At 41.9% G+C, this 18922-nt stretch overlaps 1 protein-coding gene across 1 annotated transcript in view; it reads left to right on the top strand.

The window, feature by feature from the left end:
• xxylt1 (xyloside xylosyltransferase 1) overlaps nt 1–15472 on the top strand; it is a 40348-nt gene extending 24876 nt beyond the window's left edge. The window contains exon 5 of the mRNA XM_084066439.1: nt 14783–15472. Coding sequence (XP_083922565.1) covers nt 14783–15179 — 397 coding nt within the window. The 3' untranslated portion in view covers nt 15180–15472. The remainder of the gene's footprint in view (nt 1–14782) is intronic.
• The last annotated feature ends 3450 nt before the right edge of the window (nt 15473–18922 follow it).

Raw genomic sequence — 18922 nt, 5'->3', positions numbered from 1 at the left:
TTGACAGGCGAGACGGGGCAAACTCCACACCAACAGCTTCCCTTTTGTGCCAAACCTCTCTTTATTCTAGTTAATTAACACTGGCAAAGAACGGCAGACCTCCCTCCCCACATCCTCCTACCTCTGCCCAGGTGTCAAAGGCCATGTGCCCTGTGTCTGCAGAGAGGGAACTTCCAGCCTTAATTGACAGCCCTTTGTTCTTACATTTTAACTCCTCTCTCTCAGGAGGCTTTTCTTCAGAGGAAGGAAAATGAAACAATATACTTGGACCGCAGTAGCGAGAGAGAAGGCCACAGAAAAGAATCCAATTTAGCTTGACTTGCATATCATCAATCTTACACACGCATTGAAAGCACTTTCTGTTTTGCATGGTTCTTTTCCCCCGCGGGGGGTCTGTGCACGGTTAAGATGAATGTTCCTCTGCCCTTCTGTTCGATAAAGCTTTAACTTTCGAAGAGCGTATTGCACAGACATTTGCATTAGTGCAAATGAGATAGTAACCGTGGCATTGGAGAAGTCGTTGCGTGTTAGCCTCAAGGTGGTCTCAAGGCATTACACAGGTGTCAGAAACATCAGCGCAGAGTCCCAAGTTGGCCACTTATGCACAGTAGCAGTTTTTTTCTTCACTATCAGTTATTGCATGGTAACCCGTGTGCACGTACCAACATGTATATCTGCGAATATTTAATGTATAACTGCGAATATTTAATGTATTCCTGAAACTGATACATTTGCATATGGTTCATAAGAGCAAAAATAATTTGTTCTGGTTCCTCACGACATTGTAGCAGCATCAATAATCAAGGAAAATAATCCCCAAAAAAAGGAATGATCAAGGAGTGCAGTTTGACCATTGTCCAAGCACTTGTTCGCGCAAGGTTCTTACTCCTAGGCTATGAATGAACATTTATTTTAAACAAACAAACAATGTACAAACAAACAATCTAAACATCTGTGTTCATGTAAAAGTTGTAAAGTGATCTATGCCAGGGTTGTGTGTTAATCTCCACACATCCCAGACTCTTCTCTCTTCTGGCTCCCGAACTGAGGAACAAACCCACCATTGCAGTTAGAACTGCAAACTCACTCCCAATTTTCTACCATAATCTGAAGACTCACTTCTTCAGACTCCACCTTAGCCCATAGCATTTTAACTAGCCTTGACACGTCTTATGCACAGGTTTAAATGTCATTTAGGGGCACGTTATTTAGAGATGCCAGGTTCATTTGTTGACCTGGCATCCTATAGTATATTATACTGTTTAGACTGATACTAGGTTCTTGGTTTACCTATGATCCTAGATTACTGAGGCACTACTCTGTCTCTATGCATTTGAAGTATGTGTTTACCTTGATTACTGTAAGTCGCTCTGCGTCTGCTAAATGCCTAAACTAAAGTGTGTGTGAGTGAGAGAGGGGTAGTACACGTGCAGAATATGTGTGTACAGTATAGTGTTAGAACTCCAGCCAAATGCTGTTAAATTCTGACATGGTGGTAAATGTGTGTATGGCTATAATCTAGACATTGGCAGATGACCAAGCATCATTTAAAGACTCCTCGCCTCTAGAATCTAGAAAATTATAGCGGAAGTGACTGGTAAAGTTTGGGAAGTTTAAGTGGACAAACATATTTACAAACAAACAAAGTTTCTTTCCTGTGTGTGTGTGTGCTGATTGCAAGTTTGTCGTTTAATGAAAGCAGTTTCTGGCAGGCCATAGAGGGCTCCAGGAATGCCAAACAAACACAGATCCTTATCTCTGCCCTCTATCCAAAACTGTAGCCACTCAGCAAGACCTCCATCCAGGGAAACCCAAGCTAATGGCCTCCCTTTTTGCCCTTGCACGTTCTCAACCTCAAAACACACACACACACACACACACACACACACACACACACACACACACACACACACACACACACACACACACACACACACACACACACACACACACACACACACGCACTCAATCAGTTATGCACTCAAAACACACTGCAGCCAAGCATGAGCTCACGCCATTTACCGCAAACGGCCTCACCAGTTCGACGAAATTTACGGTAGTCCACCGAAAGCCCACGTCAGGAGGGCTCTGTTCCCTTTCCTATCAGACCGACATGGCAGGCGGGATACGTCTGAGTCTTGGCATCCACATCCAGTAATGACGTAAGGCGTAGATGGCCCTGCCAGGCTGTTCGCTACTAGTCCAGGGAACTGTCTGTCATTTTTCAACAGGTTATTGTACGATGGACTCCCTGTGTGTCTACCCATTTGTAGAGACAAAACCTTTTCCTACTCTTAAAAACCTAAAAGAATAAAACAATTGCAGATAGTTCTGGAAATTACTGAAAGGAAGTAATTGGTCAAAGAAATGACTTTTATACATATCGAATTATGAACTTAAAACGTCATGATGTATTTGTTCTCTTACATAGTGCTTTTTAACCCCTTAAACCCCTGTATCGGTATTGAGGGGAAAGGTTTAGTTGAAAATAGCAGATCGACAAGCTCGCATTGTGAGCTTGTCGATCGGCTATTTTCAACAAAAGCTTTCCCCACAATAACAGAAAACAGAAAAGATACTAGTATTGATCCCTGAGGGACTCTGGTTACCCATATGGGAATTAAGTGTTTAAATAAACAATAGAGTGAAAGAGTAGAAAATATGAAATCAGATATCAAATATACATTACATGTATGAAAGGGCAGTCTCTTGTGCAAATAAAAGAAATATCAAATGGCAGCGGATATCAATTATGCATAATATGTATGGGAAGGAAAATGCATCAGAAAGACTATATGAGTATGTTTCAAAGTGTGCAGCTACACACCCACAGAAAGCTCTCAAGGACAGAGTAGTGGGACCAGCTTGCTTTCTCCCAGCTCATCTAGAATAAGGTGAGGAAATACAGATATATTGCTGAATATTGCCTTTTCAGCCAATCTTGATTCAGTCTGTCATTTCCCTCCTGTTCAACAGCCATGTCTTAACAGCAGATGCTGACGTTTATTTATAGGAATAAAAATAGGTGGAGAGAAAATTCTTCAGAACTGTTAGTGTTTCTCAAACTTTTTCATGTTAAGGGCCTTCAAACTGATACATATTTGGCCGTGGACCTCCATCTCATATTTTGTGACAGTGGCCCCCAGACGCAAAGATTTGAGTTAAACATGTTCGCTTAACAAAATATATATATTAAAGATTAATTTTGCACAAATATTTACGATTTTTCAAAAATAGCATATCTACAAGCTCATAGCGCGGCACTTGGTGCCGCACTATGAGCTTGTATATCTGCTATTTTTGAATAGCCAAAGTATAACTTATGGTTAAGGTGGTTAAAATGATTGTGACGCTATATTAACACATTTTGCTGGGGACCCTCTGGTACCCCCCCAAGGACCCCTGGGAGTACCCAGACCCCATTTTGAGAACCAATGCTATAAGCCACTATTATGCACAGAGAGCACATCCTCCCACGAGCCCTCTATGCACAACACGTTCTGGCAGGGAAAAGTTCATTATTGAAGAAGATGCCCAATCTTACTGCAGTGCTTCCCCCCCAGCCAGCTGCATCTTTTAACCCATTCAATCCGGGAGCACATCTACAAATGTTTTCTAAATCCTAACTGGTTTCTGAAAAACGTATCTCGCTATAATATCAGTGGTTCTCAAACTTTTTCTTATCAAGAACCCCCAAATTTGGCCGCCGACCCCCATCTCAAAATATTTAGTTCCAGGGACCCCCAGAAGCAAAGATTTAAGTTACAAATGTTCGCTTTAAAAAATATATATTCAAAGATTTGCACCAAATGTTCACGATTTAAAAAAAAAATAGCAGATCTACAAGCTCATAGATAGGTTATAGCTAAAATCTAAAATGACACAGATGCATTCCCATATTGAATGGGTTAATGTTTTAAAGCACAACAGACCAGACTTAGTTTTAAAACCGCAACACCGTAATTTGTAAAACACAGACTGTTGTGATTTAGGTAATTAACAGCCCGATGAAGCATGTTTGCGTTCTCTATAGGGGTTTTTATGACATGGGGGTGTTGGTCTAACATGACATCAGATGTGTCATATGATATGTGGGATTCAATCATTTGAATCGTGTTGATTTGGTAAGCAATATACTGCTTTTCCCTCAGTGGTTGAGTAATTCTATCCCTGCACATCCTTTTTCATTAATTGATATATTATCTATGTTCTCTTTATATCCCTGGATATTGACTGATCCCATTAATGTGACTGTGACACACAGAATATGGTTTTATCCCACCTACACCCCCACATCTCTCTGACTGAACTGAACTACCAGCGCTGTCATTATCCAGCGACTGTACTCTTGTCATCTATTGACAAGACAAAACAGACAAACAGGCCCATTATTTGTCAAGATAAGTTATAAGGTAGGAGAAGCCCTGCTGTTATGGAGCTTTACACAAAACATTAATGCTTGATTTCTTGTATAAAGCGCTTGTTGAAATGTGCTATACGACTAAACTTGCCTTACCTTGTCATAAATACACTGTAAATATACAGTACAGCACTTCAAATAATTAGCTCTTACTCCACAAAGTTACCAGGTTCAATTCGATTTTAATGACAGATTTCAAATCATTTTAGCCTTCCTCGGTCCTACAGGCAACTCTGAAGATGTGTTTGTAAAGATTATGTATTGTCACTCTAGTCTATAGTCTAATCTACGGTAATTACATTTTATCTAGCACTCATTCACAAATTATACTTTTAAAGTAGCTCCCTCCAACTTAGCTGAGAGAATGGGGAGAATGTTCCCTATATTTGATCACGGATTGCAGAAAGCAATATTTCTGAGAAAGTGCCTTGTAAAAGATTCACCTTGCAAATACACCGCCGACTCCTTTGGTGTTAAATCCCCTCAATTTCCTGTCAGTGATGCAACACTCCTTTTGATATACCTAGTGTTCCGCTGCTCTCCCAAGCCGATCAGCTGTGAAAAGGGCCAGGCATTTTTCTTTTTCATTCCCTCCATGAGAGCCCCCCCCCCCCTTTTATCACTAAGAGTTTTTTAAAAGCAGCTTTTGGAAGTCTAGCTGTAGTGTCCCGGTTCTGAACAAGAGCAAGAGGGGAACATATTTTGGACGAGCAAAGCAGAACAGTGTGTCCCTGTCCTGCTAAATTCTTGCAGTTCTTTCCCGAATGTGAGAGAGACAACACCTCTTGAGAGGTTGGCAGAGAAAAGCGGAGGAGGGCGACAACGCTTTCTGTGAACTGTCAAGCCAAGAGAGCGAGGCACTGTGAGGACCGCAGGCGTCTTGGCTAAGAGGTTATGTATTCAGATGGATCGAGAGGTTTTGGCTGTACTGGTACAGGGGGACAGAAAATGGAGCATGGAAAGACATTCTGACATTTTGTGTTCCAGCTGTTACAGTAATTGGTGCAGATGAGCATCATAGTATCTTGTGAGTGTCACATTACTATTCCATAACTTCCTGGAAACATCAGGAAGTTCATGACTAATAGGGGTGCGCGTTTGATTTCTTTTTTTTACATTCGTATTGAAATTACAATATGAATTGTGTTGCATGCAGTCATTGCGTTTACATTTTTTGACATATGGATTGGAAGCCACAGCACAAGTCTACCTTGCGATGGTACTTTAAAGCCAGTTTTATACTTAGTTGTGCACCAGTGTTGCATATCGAAAATAGCTATTTTCATTTTGTGACACTGTGCATAATCAAGCTAAACTGTCTGGAACACTGACGGGTTTTGAAAACTAAGCTGCTGTGGTTTGAAAATAGTAAAAGCCAGTGCTATAATGGTTGTTTTTTGGCCTGAACTGATCACACAGGTCATGTTTAGTGTGTTGTTTGTTACCTAACTTTGCTGAAGTTTCTCCTTTTCAGAATTCCAAAATAAAAACAGCTGCAGCAGTATTGTATAAGCTGTGATGGCGAGTGTTAGACAAGGAATGTTATGGAATGCTGGTAATTGTAAACACATGCACTTGTACATCCAGCCTGCAGTACTGCATCTCCTTTAAACAGTTCCTGATGTTCAATACTTGTGTAAGAATTCACTGTGAAATAGTTTCATGTACATTTTACATCGCTGACGTATTTGTACGAGCCCGATTTCACATCCAAATTCCTTGAAAGGTCAGTAGATTTATGAGACAGTTGCTTGCTGTTTTGAACAGAAATCAAAGCTGCAACAAATTACACTTGGCAGCATTACCTTAACCACATTCATCCTGTGCCTATTTTAGGCAAACTTTCAAAATAAAAAGTATAAAATATTATATCTATTTTTTTATTGTGTGAAAATAGCAACGAATCCCCTAATTTAGCTATGTCATAAGATTAAGTATATAGGGCTTAAGTGGTTAATGATTGTTCTTCACATATGCATTAGCACTCACGTCAAATGATTTATTGCAGCACGTGGTTGTACAGTTGTATTTGGCAGCACAGGCTGGGCCTTTGCTGAGGATGCTCCCCAATGAATCCTAGCAGCATGCAAGAGAATCTACAATAAAATAAAAGACCCCACATCATTCTATACACATGAAAACATAGCACAAAACCACACATAAATAGGAAACAGCCTGCACAGCATGCATGCACAAGTAATAAGAGGCGCAGCTGCTTGAATGATTTGCAGAGTGAGTGCTCTCAGCTTAAAAAGACCATGGCAATGAGTTGTTTTAATGTGATTGGTGAATGAGTCTGGTCAGTCTGTAGCGATGGGAATCGATAATAATTGTTAGTGAATCTGTGTAACTCCAAGAATAGACATCTTTTATCAATGCCAGCGTGTTTTTTTCTGACAGTTGCTCATTGCAAATCAATGACATTAAGTGACTATTCTGCTGAAAAGAAAAAGATAATCTTGGAGCATTGTAATTTATTTTTACTTGTTAAAATGTTATTAAGCACTATGGAGACATTCATACATTTCTTCTACTGTTTCTACACCGTATTCAGACTCGGGTAATAAAACAGTTGACCGCCTGTGCAGGCCTACTCCATTTCCATAATGAAAACAATAGGAATCGATAAGGGAATCGATAAAGACATGGACCAGTGAGTGGAATCGGCTAATACATGTTTTTTAAATCAATTCCCATCCCTAATGATCAGTGCACTGCCTGAACTAACGCTATGCTTCATTTCCAACATTGCAATGCTGCATGATGACAGACAGTCCACACCTGCAGAGACAGAGCCTCTCTCACTTGTTACTGCAGGTGTGTGTGTGTGTGTGTGTGTGTGTGTGTGTGTGTGTGTGTGTGTGTGTGTGTGTGTGTGTGTGTGTGTGTGTGTGTGTGTGTGTGTGTGTGTGTGTGTGTGTGTGTGTGTGTGTGTGTGTGTGTGTGTGTGTGTGTGGAATGTCCATCCATCGTCACCAAGCGGTATGCGCCATCATTTATTCAGTTAACTCACACCAGGCTGAGTATAGATGTCAAAGTGCACAGCAAGTACATCACTTTGAGTTACAGCAGCAGTCATGTTCTGGTTGAGTTCCCCATTGAAGTTGTGGAGGCTGAATGTAGTAAAATGACAACATAAACTTAAAAAGAAAACATAATTCACATATTTACGAGAGCCTGATGACACAGCCACATACTCCTTGTGAGCTCAAATCCGACTCCGGTCATGTCTACCTTCTCTCTACCCTCCGTTTCCTGTTTGTCTCTTTTATACTCTCCTTGGCCAAAGGATAATACAATTATATGAAAGGTCTAATCAATGTTGATGTTGTTGGGGAGAATCTGCTACTGTAGCTGTCTGCATCTAAACGATGTGATAAATCTCTATATATTTGTGTAATAGATTGTGTAAAAAGATGCGTTCACACAGCGGAAGCAGCAAGTGAGTGAGAGTGACAGCCACTCTGTGTGTGTGAGTAAAATATCACTTCAAGCTAAAATGTCGCCTCCAGTGTCAACTGATTTATTGTGTCCGGTGTGAATGTGTCTTAAACCGCATCCTAAGGGAGTTAGCGACTTAAGTGATCAGTGTTTGTTGGCTGCCAGTCTCATCCCTTTGGAAACAAAGGAATGGACTCCAGCGCTGTCCTTTTTATTTGGGGGGGGGGGGTCATCATCGTGAGACCTTGTGTGCCAAATGGTTGTGTAAATGCTACACTTGCCTCACTCGCAAATAGAGTATGTGTCTCCGAGCACGTAGGCCCTTCGTCTGATTTGACTTAAGGGAGACGAATGGGCCGCGAGGGTCTCCGGTCTGCAGTCCGAGAGCACTGTAGAGCACAGCAAAGCGTATTACTGCTATTTATAGGTCAGCACTAAAAGTGCCGCATGATGAGATGAGTGTCTGATGGTCCTGGTAGATTATAGTGAGAAAGTATGTGTAATAACAGGCCACATCATCCCCCTCTTAACAGTCTTGTCATGGATAACGAATTGGCATTTTGAACATAGCGGCCGCACATAAATTTCACCCGTGCGTTCACTTTGGACCAGGTGCTTTAAGTGGTGATTCATATTCCTTAACAAGTACAAAGAGTGCTGACTGTCTATACTGCACCACTGCATTCATCTTCCATCCGTGTGTGTGTGTGTGTGTGTGTGTGTGTGTGTGTGTGTGTGTGTGTGTGGGGGGGGGGGGGGGTGTGTCGGGGGGTGTGTGTCTGTTAAGACAAGCACATTTCTCCTGGAATATTTTACTCGTACAATGACTCCCAGAGAGCCAGTGTGTGGGTGGTGGTGTGTGTGCGTAATCTGTGTATACAAATACATACTCAGACCCCCCCCCCCCCATTCATTCTCTTGTTCATCTGGGGTAGAAATCTCAGTGCATGTGGCTTCTGGCCATCCAGCACATTGAAAGGAGCATTTCAATACTTTTCCTGAGGGGTGAATACTAAGCTGGAGTAAACAGCTTTTGTTGTTTTTAATTCTCTTCCAAGATAGATGACTTGAATATATTTATTAATAGACGAATGTCGCTGCACTGGTAGCTTGATAATTACCACTAAAAGCACTGGTCTTTTCACATTGATCACTGTTTTGTTGGGAGGCATAGGTGTTAAAATCCTTCCAAAATGTCCGATTTGCACACGAGATATCTCAAAATCGAATGGGCGGATTGCCATGAAACTAGCTGAGTACTTGCTGAGCGAGGTAGATTAACCCTAACCATGAGGGACCTCATGATGTAGTCTAGTAATGCCACCGCCACAGGGCAAAATGTCAATTTTGGAGTTTGCACACAAGATATCTCAAACCAATGTTTTGAAGACTGCAGGAAGAACTTACAGATTTTGGTGACCCATGGCCATTCCTCTAGTGCTTCTTTCAGAGGAAAAAACATACTTTTAGCCCCATGCACTAGTGAGAGCATGGGGCTCTATGTTCCTTCAAACAAGGAGTATCTCAGCCACAAGGGGCTACTAGCCTCTTAGAGTTGTTTTTGTTTATTTATTTAAGAAAAATCAAATGGCCTCGTTTCCACACTTACTTCGACACTAACTTGTAAAGTTGAAACTCAAGTGAAGAACAGGAACATTAAAGCACGGATTATGTGGAGAATTGCAACGTGAAAGATTAATGGTTGCTACAGAACGCTGTTGCCATACACAGGAGTGCCTACAGTTTGACGTGAGCTCTCTCGTAACGCCATGCCTGTTCACCTGGGCTGGAAGAGTCTCAGGAGCTTGTTTAGCACAGATTTGGCCTTGCATGCATGCAGCTCAACAAAAACAAACACATGTTTTTATTCTCCCTTTGCCTACTCCGCCTCAAAGGCAATAGCATGCCTCTCTCTGTGCAATAGCATGTAGAGTTAACTCCTTGGTAGACCGTGTTTTATCTAGGCCTGTCACAATTATTACATAATCGTCTAATCGCAATTATTTGAGATAATCGCAATTATTTTTTGCATAATCGTCATAATCGTTTTCAAGATTTTCACACATTTTCAAATATTAAAAATGGCAGAAATAGCAGATCTACAAGCTTACAACGCGTGATGCGTTGTAAGCTTGTAGATCTGCTATTTCTGCTATTTTTTACAATCCCTGTTTTGGGCTCTGTTCAATTATGTATTGTTTATTTCAGTTGTTTGTCATATCTGCCCTGTGCAATTTTTTATTACGAAGCCTTAAAAGGATTCATATGTTCCAATGTTCAATACCAAAAAACACAATAAAATCGTTAATCGCAATTATTTGAGTGACAATTAATCGTCAACTTAAATTTGTTATCTTGACAGCCCTAGTTTTATCACAACCTAAGACTCCCTATAGCTCACCTGCTTTATCCGCCTGTCCTTCAAATGTGAGAAGCAGGAGAGATGGAGTTCACAATGTCAAGAAGAGTGTGGTATACACAAATCCACGGAGCTCTGTCCTGTAGGTGGCGCAACCATTGCTGCGGTGTCAGACTCAGTCAGCTGCAGTCACTGACTACTCTGACTGCTCACGTTGCTCTTTTTTCTTTAAAGATGTACAGAAAATCGGGACAAACAACCTACGTCAGGTGCCAGTAGTTTATGGCTGCTCTGCTAACGTCAACAGACGGACAGAACCGCAGCAGCAGCTGACTGACACCGCAGCAATGGTTGCGCCATCTACAGGGCAGCGCTCTGTGGATTCGTCTATAGTGGAATGTGTGGAAGATGCATGGTGTGTCACACAACCTTCGATCTGCTCCAGTGTTGAGGACCAGTGTGCTCTGTATCGACTCACTTAACAAACCCTCCGATTCCACACCCTAAACACATAACTTGCTAGCCTTGCGTGGCCAGACAATATCTCTGTCAATTTGTTTTTGCACTGGCAGATTCGTCTGGGCCCCGGTTAATAACTTGCCACAATAGATCTTAGAAACTCCTCATTTTAAGTGAAACTGTAATAATGATGTTGCGTTTCACAGAATCAGAATTAATTAGATGTGTATATACTAGGACATAACTTGTTTTTTGGTGTACATGTAGGCATAGCATACTGTACATAGCATACTGTACTGAACAAATAAAGATACACTATGCAGGATCACGTGTACACCCTATATAGATAGAAAGAAAAAACACTGTGGCCACCATTTTACACAGTGCCTCTTCAATCACTATAATGACACTATAATGATTTATTCCCTGCTTCAGTGTACTAGTAGTGTGTTAATGGATGAGGTAGAGTCTACACCATCCCACCGATGGACCCACAGACCAATGCGTGTATTTCCTGCAAAATGCTGCGACTATGGAGTGCTGCTTATGAGGGAGTTATCACAGTTGTTTGAAAATGGGGCTGAACCCGTTACGTGGAATTAACTTTTCTTCGTATGCATTAAGCCCCCTTAAACACTCCATACTGTTTCCAAATCTAAATGGCTGAATAATGGAGGAAGGTGGAGGTTGATGCTCTGTGACCCCAAAGGGGGACGCTATGGAGCTGAATTGGAGAATATATTGGTCTACCTTGGGCTAACCACAGCTGAGCAAATACACAGCCTGTCTACCAAGCTTCTTACCTCACATTCCTTAACACACAGAACTGGAGCGCACTGGACACTGACGCTGCCCTGGACAGACAAGAACCCCCTTTAAGGCTACAATCTGGGACTTATTTGAATGAATAAAAAGTTATTTTAACCAATTTGTATGGTAGAGTATGTTAATGCAATCATAACTCGGCTCAACTCAAAGTGTATTTATGCAGCCATTTTAAAAACGACCAAGGTCAACCAAAGTGCTACACAGATCAAAACAGAACAAGGCGACACTACATAACTACTAATTAGCACATCTGCAGTTGTTGGAGGTGGTCTCCCTGCACTTTCACTGGGAAATGACATACTATAACTGGTGTGTGTGCTCAAAAAATAAATACAAATTGGGCAGAATATAGCTGTCCCTTTTGCTGGTGAGCGACATTGCTAAGCAGCAGATATTATTAAACATGTACTGTAAACGTATACTGTACATAAGTGATAGTGCCAGAGCAACAGTAATGGAGTGTATTCATGGTCATGTTTACATAAAGTGATGACGGCTGTTGTCACAGCCTATTGTTGCCGAGACTGACATGGCGACAGGGCACAGTGCTCATTCAGCAGCCTGATGATTGACAGATGGAAACTGTACTCAAAAGCCAAACTGTCGTATGGCTTTTGAAATGTACAGTAGTTATCGCTTGCCTAGCCTCGCTAACGGCAGACTGTGGCTGGGGTGGAGAGTGTCCTAACTACCTAGGGCATCCGATCAGTTCAGTGTCAGTTCATTTTTATTTATAGTGCAACATCACCCCAAGGGGTCTCTGTGCACTTCACAACAAGTCATACAACAAAAACACAGTAGCAAAGAAACACAGTAAAATGTGCCCGCCCGTATGGTCAAACAATTACCATGCGGCAGTGCACAGCTGAAAAATGTACAGATAAGCAAAAAAAGAAAAGAAAATTCTCAACAGTGTTTAAAACCACAGGGCAAGAAGAGGTGGTCATAGCAATGAATTCAATAAAACTAGGGGGAACCATAATGCGAGGGGAAAATATGTTTATTTAGCCTAGATTTAAATCTTGACTATCCCGATCACCCTTGACTACGCACCGCTTTTTGTATAGATTCTTGAGGGAGGGTAGCTCACCTCTGACGATGTACTGGGCTGTCTGCACAACATTCTGTATCGCTTTGCACTCAAGTTCCCACACTAGCTTGTCAGGATACTCTTGCAGAACGCACAGATAATTCTTTTCAGCTGTCTGAGGCAGTTTCACCACCACATGCATGGTGTGTGTGGCCCATTTGAAGTCCGCCACGATACATAATATGTATAGAGGTACTTGAGTTTGCTGATCTTCTCCACTGAGACATCGTCTTAGATGGGGGTGTGCTCTGTTCTTTTTCTAATATTTGTTTTGCATATAAGTATTATTCTCAAGTTTTCAGCGCAAGCTTCTTGTTTTGAGGAATAGTGGGACAATAGCAGGTGCAGATGAAAGTCTGAAGACGCAGCAGGCCCACGCAGCAGGCCCACTCCACAGGCGCACTGTTATGGTAGTGCGCTATTTTGCCTAGGTGTTTTTGAAGCATCTGCATGATGTATCTTTAGCAACTCATCTTGGTGTGATCTCGCCCTAATTCATTCAGAGACCCACACTGCAGACGTTTAGTGCCAGAATCTAATCTTCGCTTAAATAATTAGTTAACCCATTCCTGCATCTACGCATCTACAAATGTCTTCTAAATCCTAACAGTTTTCTGAAAACATATAATAGTTTGTATATCTGCTATTTTTAACTAGCCAAAGTATAAAATAATAGCTATAGCTGAAATCGAAAATGACACAGATGCGTTCCCGGATTGAATGGATAATCTTTTTGTTTGACTTTTAGTTTTAGTCTTCGACCTTGTTGCTATGACGCCGGAATTTCCCTCCAGGGATCAATTAAGGTTTATCTTATTTTATCTAACCTAAACTAACTGAACCTAACCTAACCTAACTCTGGGTCCATTCAAATTAATGCTCAGGATGTTGCGGGGTCTCATGCATCAGTGACTACATTTACATTTTAGCCACGTATCTGACGCTAATCTTATACTCGTGGTCAGGGTGAACAGTCAAACAATCTTCTTTCCCTGGACCCGCACACATTGAAACCAAGGTGCACAAGGGTCAGTCTTGTTGTGTTACAACGTGTCACAAATTAGCCTATAGATTACCTACTTTTGGCGAGCAACACCTTTGTATGATGGACTATAAATGAAGCATCAATGTAGGTGTGGTAGATAGAATCCATCATACACACTAGGGCTGTAGCTATCGTTTTACTTAGCGATTATTCTATCGATAACCTTTTCGTTAATCACATAATCAAGAAGCACTTAAAAAAGATTTCTATCAAGTTGATTAACCAATTTAAGTGTTCTTTTATACTTTGTCGCACAATGGTGTCATGCAAACATAGTGGAAAAAAGCCGATCTACAAGCTCACAATGCATTGTGAGCTTGTAGATTGGCTATTTTCACTAGTTACAAACTTTTTAAAAACTTGTTGCCTATAATCCCAAAACAGGGATTGATTATGAATTGATTATTTTATTAGATTATTGATTACCAAATATTTGTTATAATCGATCAAATCCATGAGTTTGATTAACTGTTGCAGCCCTAACACACACACACACACACACACACACACACACACACACACACACACACACACACACACACACACACACACACACACACACACACACACACACACACACGCACACACTTTAACGGTGATAGTGTTATTGATAGAATAATTACATGTGTGTATCTGAAGCTACTTGGGAGTTGGTGTGCTGGCAGAACACGGTGCTGAGTTGGCACGGGGCCTTTGGCACTGAGTCCAGCTCCTGGACCCACTCTCTTCCTGTTTTGGGCTGAAGTGCTGTTTGCTCAGCAGAGTTGGCCTGAAACAGAGCTGGCCTTCACTCTGCTGACCATAGATCAGCCCCAAAGCACACACATGAATGAGACATTTCACCGCTGCTCTACAAGTTTCCTACAGCGTGTGGAGGGTTTTATTTTAAAATTCTGCAAGTCTGAGACCCATTTTGTGGCAGCCCACCCCAATTTATTTTTAAAATGCTACGGTTGTATTTCAATCTTCGTTTTTTCTTTTACTTAACACCTTTTTACATCCCACTCTTTTGAAAAGACCCAGGGACTGCAAGTGAATGATCGCTTTGATTAGCATTTTAATAAACTGTTTGCCAACCAACCAAACCAACCAAACGTCCCTAATGGCACAATAAAGATGGAAATGTGTTTGCCTTCGCAGACACACCTTTTGGCAGTACCGCAAGGAGAACCCCAACACCAAGGTAGGTGAACCTCCTCCGGACGGCCTTCCGGGCTTCAACAGTGGGGTGATGCTGCTAGACCTGGGGGGCATGAGGGCCTCGGCGCTGTACAACCAGCTGCTGCAGCCGGGCAACGTGGCCAAGCTGGCCGACCAGTACCGCTTCCGGGGCCACCTCGGGGACCAGGACTTCTTCACCATGATTGGCATGGAGCACCCTCACCTGTTCCACGCCCTGGCCTGTGGCTGGAACCGCCAGCTGTGCACCTGGTGGAGAGAGCACGGGTACGGAGACGTGTTTCAGCTGTACTACCGCTGTGACCGACCTGTTTATATCTATCATGGGAACTGTAACACACCCATACCGGATGACTGAGGAAGTGCACCCGAATGGTGACACGACGCTGGGACCAAACAGGAAGCAGCACATAAAGCACTAAAGTAAAGCGGAAGGGAATTCTCTAAGGATTCTTGGTTTCTGTGCACTTAGCTTGATGCAAGCGCAATGAAGATATAGTCTCTGTTCATAACGGTAGTCCCGGGTTTTCGGAAGGTGGCATACCCATTTCCTGTTCCGGTTCATTGTCCCATAGCTTTGTTTGATTGGCTGGCAGCCAATTGGTTGGCAGCAGGTTTGACCCAGTAACACATATGACACCTTTGTGTGTTTCCACTTCAAATCTGCTGCTGAGCCTGTCAAACGAAGCTATGATAGGAAGATGAGTGGGAACAGGAAAACGGTCATGATACCTTCTGGAAAACCGGGACTACAATTATATAAAGAGCCTATTATGTAGCAGTTGTCCTGCTTGACCACTCCAATGCTTTTGCATTCAATGACTCTGCCCCCTGCTGGTCAGGAAGGCAACCAGCGCTCTTTGTTATGTGGGTGAAGCCCCCATTAGTATTATTATATACAATATATTGGTAATGGTAATACTAACAATGCATCAATCAATCAATCTTGTGAAAGCATTGCACCATGAGAATGTAGCTCATGTGTAGTATTGTTATTTTGTCTTGCATTACATTTTGGGAGATTGTGATATTTATATGACACTTGGTACAAAATTGTTTGGAGGCAACTGAAAAATAAGTCACACTCCAGACATCTTATAGCAGTTTTTGAACTGATAAATCCTTAGAATTGTATATCTTCCGACGTTCAACACTGTATTTGTTGGGAGATGGGGCATTTACTTTCTGTAGCAGACACACGTGTCTCTCTCTCGCCCTTCTTTTTCCTCGGACTCCATCCATGCCGTCCTCCTAAATCCCGTTCTTCCCCGCTTGCCCAGGTTCTCTCTCTTTACGTTTTCTCATGTCCCTCGAGCACAACACACCTGGAGAGTGCTAACCTGTGGCCCGTCACCTCCCACCCTGGTGGCGTGCAGAGCAGGAGGCGAGAGGGGGTTTGTGTTTGCTGCCACTACTGGTACAGTGCCTTCCTGCCAGGACCATGTGAGTGTGAGGCATGATACAGTCGCACTGTCTGTCCCTGACAGGTCACAGGGTGGGAGGGACCTACTGTAGATAACAAGGTCCTAGATAACACTTGGAATCGATGGAAGATTTGAGGAGGAATGTGTAAAGTTCTTTTTGGTTCAGTGGAGGCCACACACACACACACACACACACACACACACACACACACACACACACACACACACACACACACACAGGCACACAACAGCAGGGGCGATGACACCAGGAGAATGTCTGCAGACGCTGACCTACTTTTAGTTTCTCGCTGTGCTTGCAGTGCTGACAACCTTTCGCAAAGAAATGTCAACATGTAATAGTCCTCATTCGATGGCTCCCAGAAACCATCAAGAGGTGCACAGACAGATGAAGACGCACAAGGCAAATACTCTCTCTCACACACACACACACACACACACACACACACACACACACACACACACACACACACACACACAGCTACTAGTACCTGAGTGGTATTTGAGGAGGGTCCTGGGGAGTGTTTATTTTTAGTGTCTTCCCTCGGGTTTCCTCTGGCAGTAACTGACCTTTTATTCATGTGGCTTTTTCTCAGAAGAGAAAAACACAAATGTCTGTCTCTTCCTTTTACTTCAGTGATGCCATTACCAAGAAACACAACCGTCGTCAGTCCTCAAAATAAATAGCAAAAGTGGTGAAAGAATGCAAATGTGTTGCATTTGATGGATGCAACGTTTTGTTTTTCTTCTTAATATTCGTTACAACAAATCATTCCTCAGATGATTTCAGAAGTAGTGAAGCCAGAGGTGTGCATTAAGAGCTTTGTATTCTAACACTTTATTAGATCTGTGGTTTAGACCAGTCTCAAACCTTTTTATGTCAAGGATCCCCAAAATAATATGTATTTGGCCGCGGACACCCATCTGAAAATATCTTGTGCTAGGGACCACCATATACGATTTGTGTTGTTAAAATGTTTCAAAAATATTTTTACTGGAACACCCTCAAGCACCCCTGGGAGTCCCCAAACCCCACTTTGAGAACCACTGATTTAGCCATGTTTAACCCTGGTGTCACTCTTTTGGTCATGTCATTATAGGCGAAAAAAGGAGATGAAGTAGTTGATCTACTACAAGCTCACTACATTGCGATGCAACGTGTAGTGAGCTTGTAGATCGGCTATTTTAGCTATTCCTCGTACAACGCAGTATATAGGGCTTAAGTGGTTAAAACTGTGTTTCTATCTTGCATTTCCTCATTGAATTTCTTCACAATTTTGTAGGGGACCATGGTTAAAAAAAAATCCAATCCTAACAGGTTTTGTCCACTAGATACTGTAGGTGTTCTGTAGGTTTTCTGTGTTTTAACAGACCTTTATTCTTCATTGTTTCACCTTTATGTATCTTTTGTTTGTTTTTTTATATTCTCCCTGTGGTATTTGTGACTACTTTTGTTCGTCAGTAAGGACCTCTCTGTCACATTGACCGAAATGTGCAATGCTAATTTTAGATAACTGATATGTCTGTGTGTGCGACCTAGTCTGCTCACACGTATTGATGTAGAATGCTGGAATAGAGGAGAATAGAGGGCTCTATTTAATGTGAAGACGTCACAGGTGTGTGTTCTTAATCATCCAAGGTGATGAAAGCGGTCCACATAATTAGTCGGCTTTCAGTCACTGGACAACGTCAAAATGACCTCCAGTTGAACTTCACATGACTCAGCTTTAATCGTTACGGTCTATGACGTAAATAGACTCTCTAAATATATAAATTTATGATATTTTATTATTTTCCAAATGTTTGAAATGTCAGGCTCATCTACTCTTCAGACGTGTAAAAAAAAAGGTATGTGAAATTAGATATTATTTAGCAAAAAATAAATTAATGATCATATGCAGCAAAACTGTTTGTAATCTGTTGTGTGTTATTGTTTGCTACTGTATGTATAAAAATGAGAATCCATTTCCTTTTGCACACATTTCAGGTTTTAGCTCACTGTCTGTAAACAACATACTTTATGTGGTGGTGATAAATGATGCTTTTAGTCAGTCGTACGGCGGTGTCGCGCGAAATTAGACAGTTTACAAGCTTACTTGAAGCTTAAGCTTGTACATGGGCTATTTCCATTTATTTTATTTTGTTTTGTGCCCAAACTAGGACAGCTAGTAGCTTGAAAGTCATTAAGATGCTTTTAAGATTACCATTTTGTTGGTTCTGGCTTTGAAAATGGAGCCAGTCCACGGTTAGGTTCAGACTGAGCCAAAGGGATGAATATAGGTCACTGTTGCACTGATTTAAAGAGACACAGACAGATGTCTGCCTGTTAGAAGGCTAGATATTATGACCGTGTTGTCAACCCTTTTAACCACTTTCAACCTGTCATTCATATTTTCCTATTTCCATTCAAATGTTTAAATTATTTTCAAAAATAGCCAATCTACACGCTCCCAACAAGTCGTGATGTAATCTCTCGAGACCGATTCAGAGCTCCGCAGCTGAATCTGTCGGCAACTACCGTTACAACGTATAGAGTTTGTTGTTAGTAGGAATGAAAACAAAGACGCACCACACGAGTGAACAGGCCGACATCCGGTCTTTACACACTATTGCGGGCGGTGCCCCCAGAGGCACATTTTTTGCCGATGGGTTCCCAGAT

This window comes from Gymnoscopelus microlampas (assembly GCF_963454915.1).
Source record: "Gymnoscopelus microlampas genome assembly, chromosome: 9".
Taxonomy (NCBI): domain Eukaryota; kingdom Metazoa; phylum Chordata; class Actinopteri; order Myctophiformes; family Myctophidae; genus Gymnoscopelus; species Gymnoscopelus microlampas.
The sequence above is the reverse complement of the archived record's forward strand: the minus strand, read 5'-3'. Positions and strand labels throughout refer to the sequence as shown.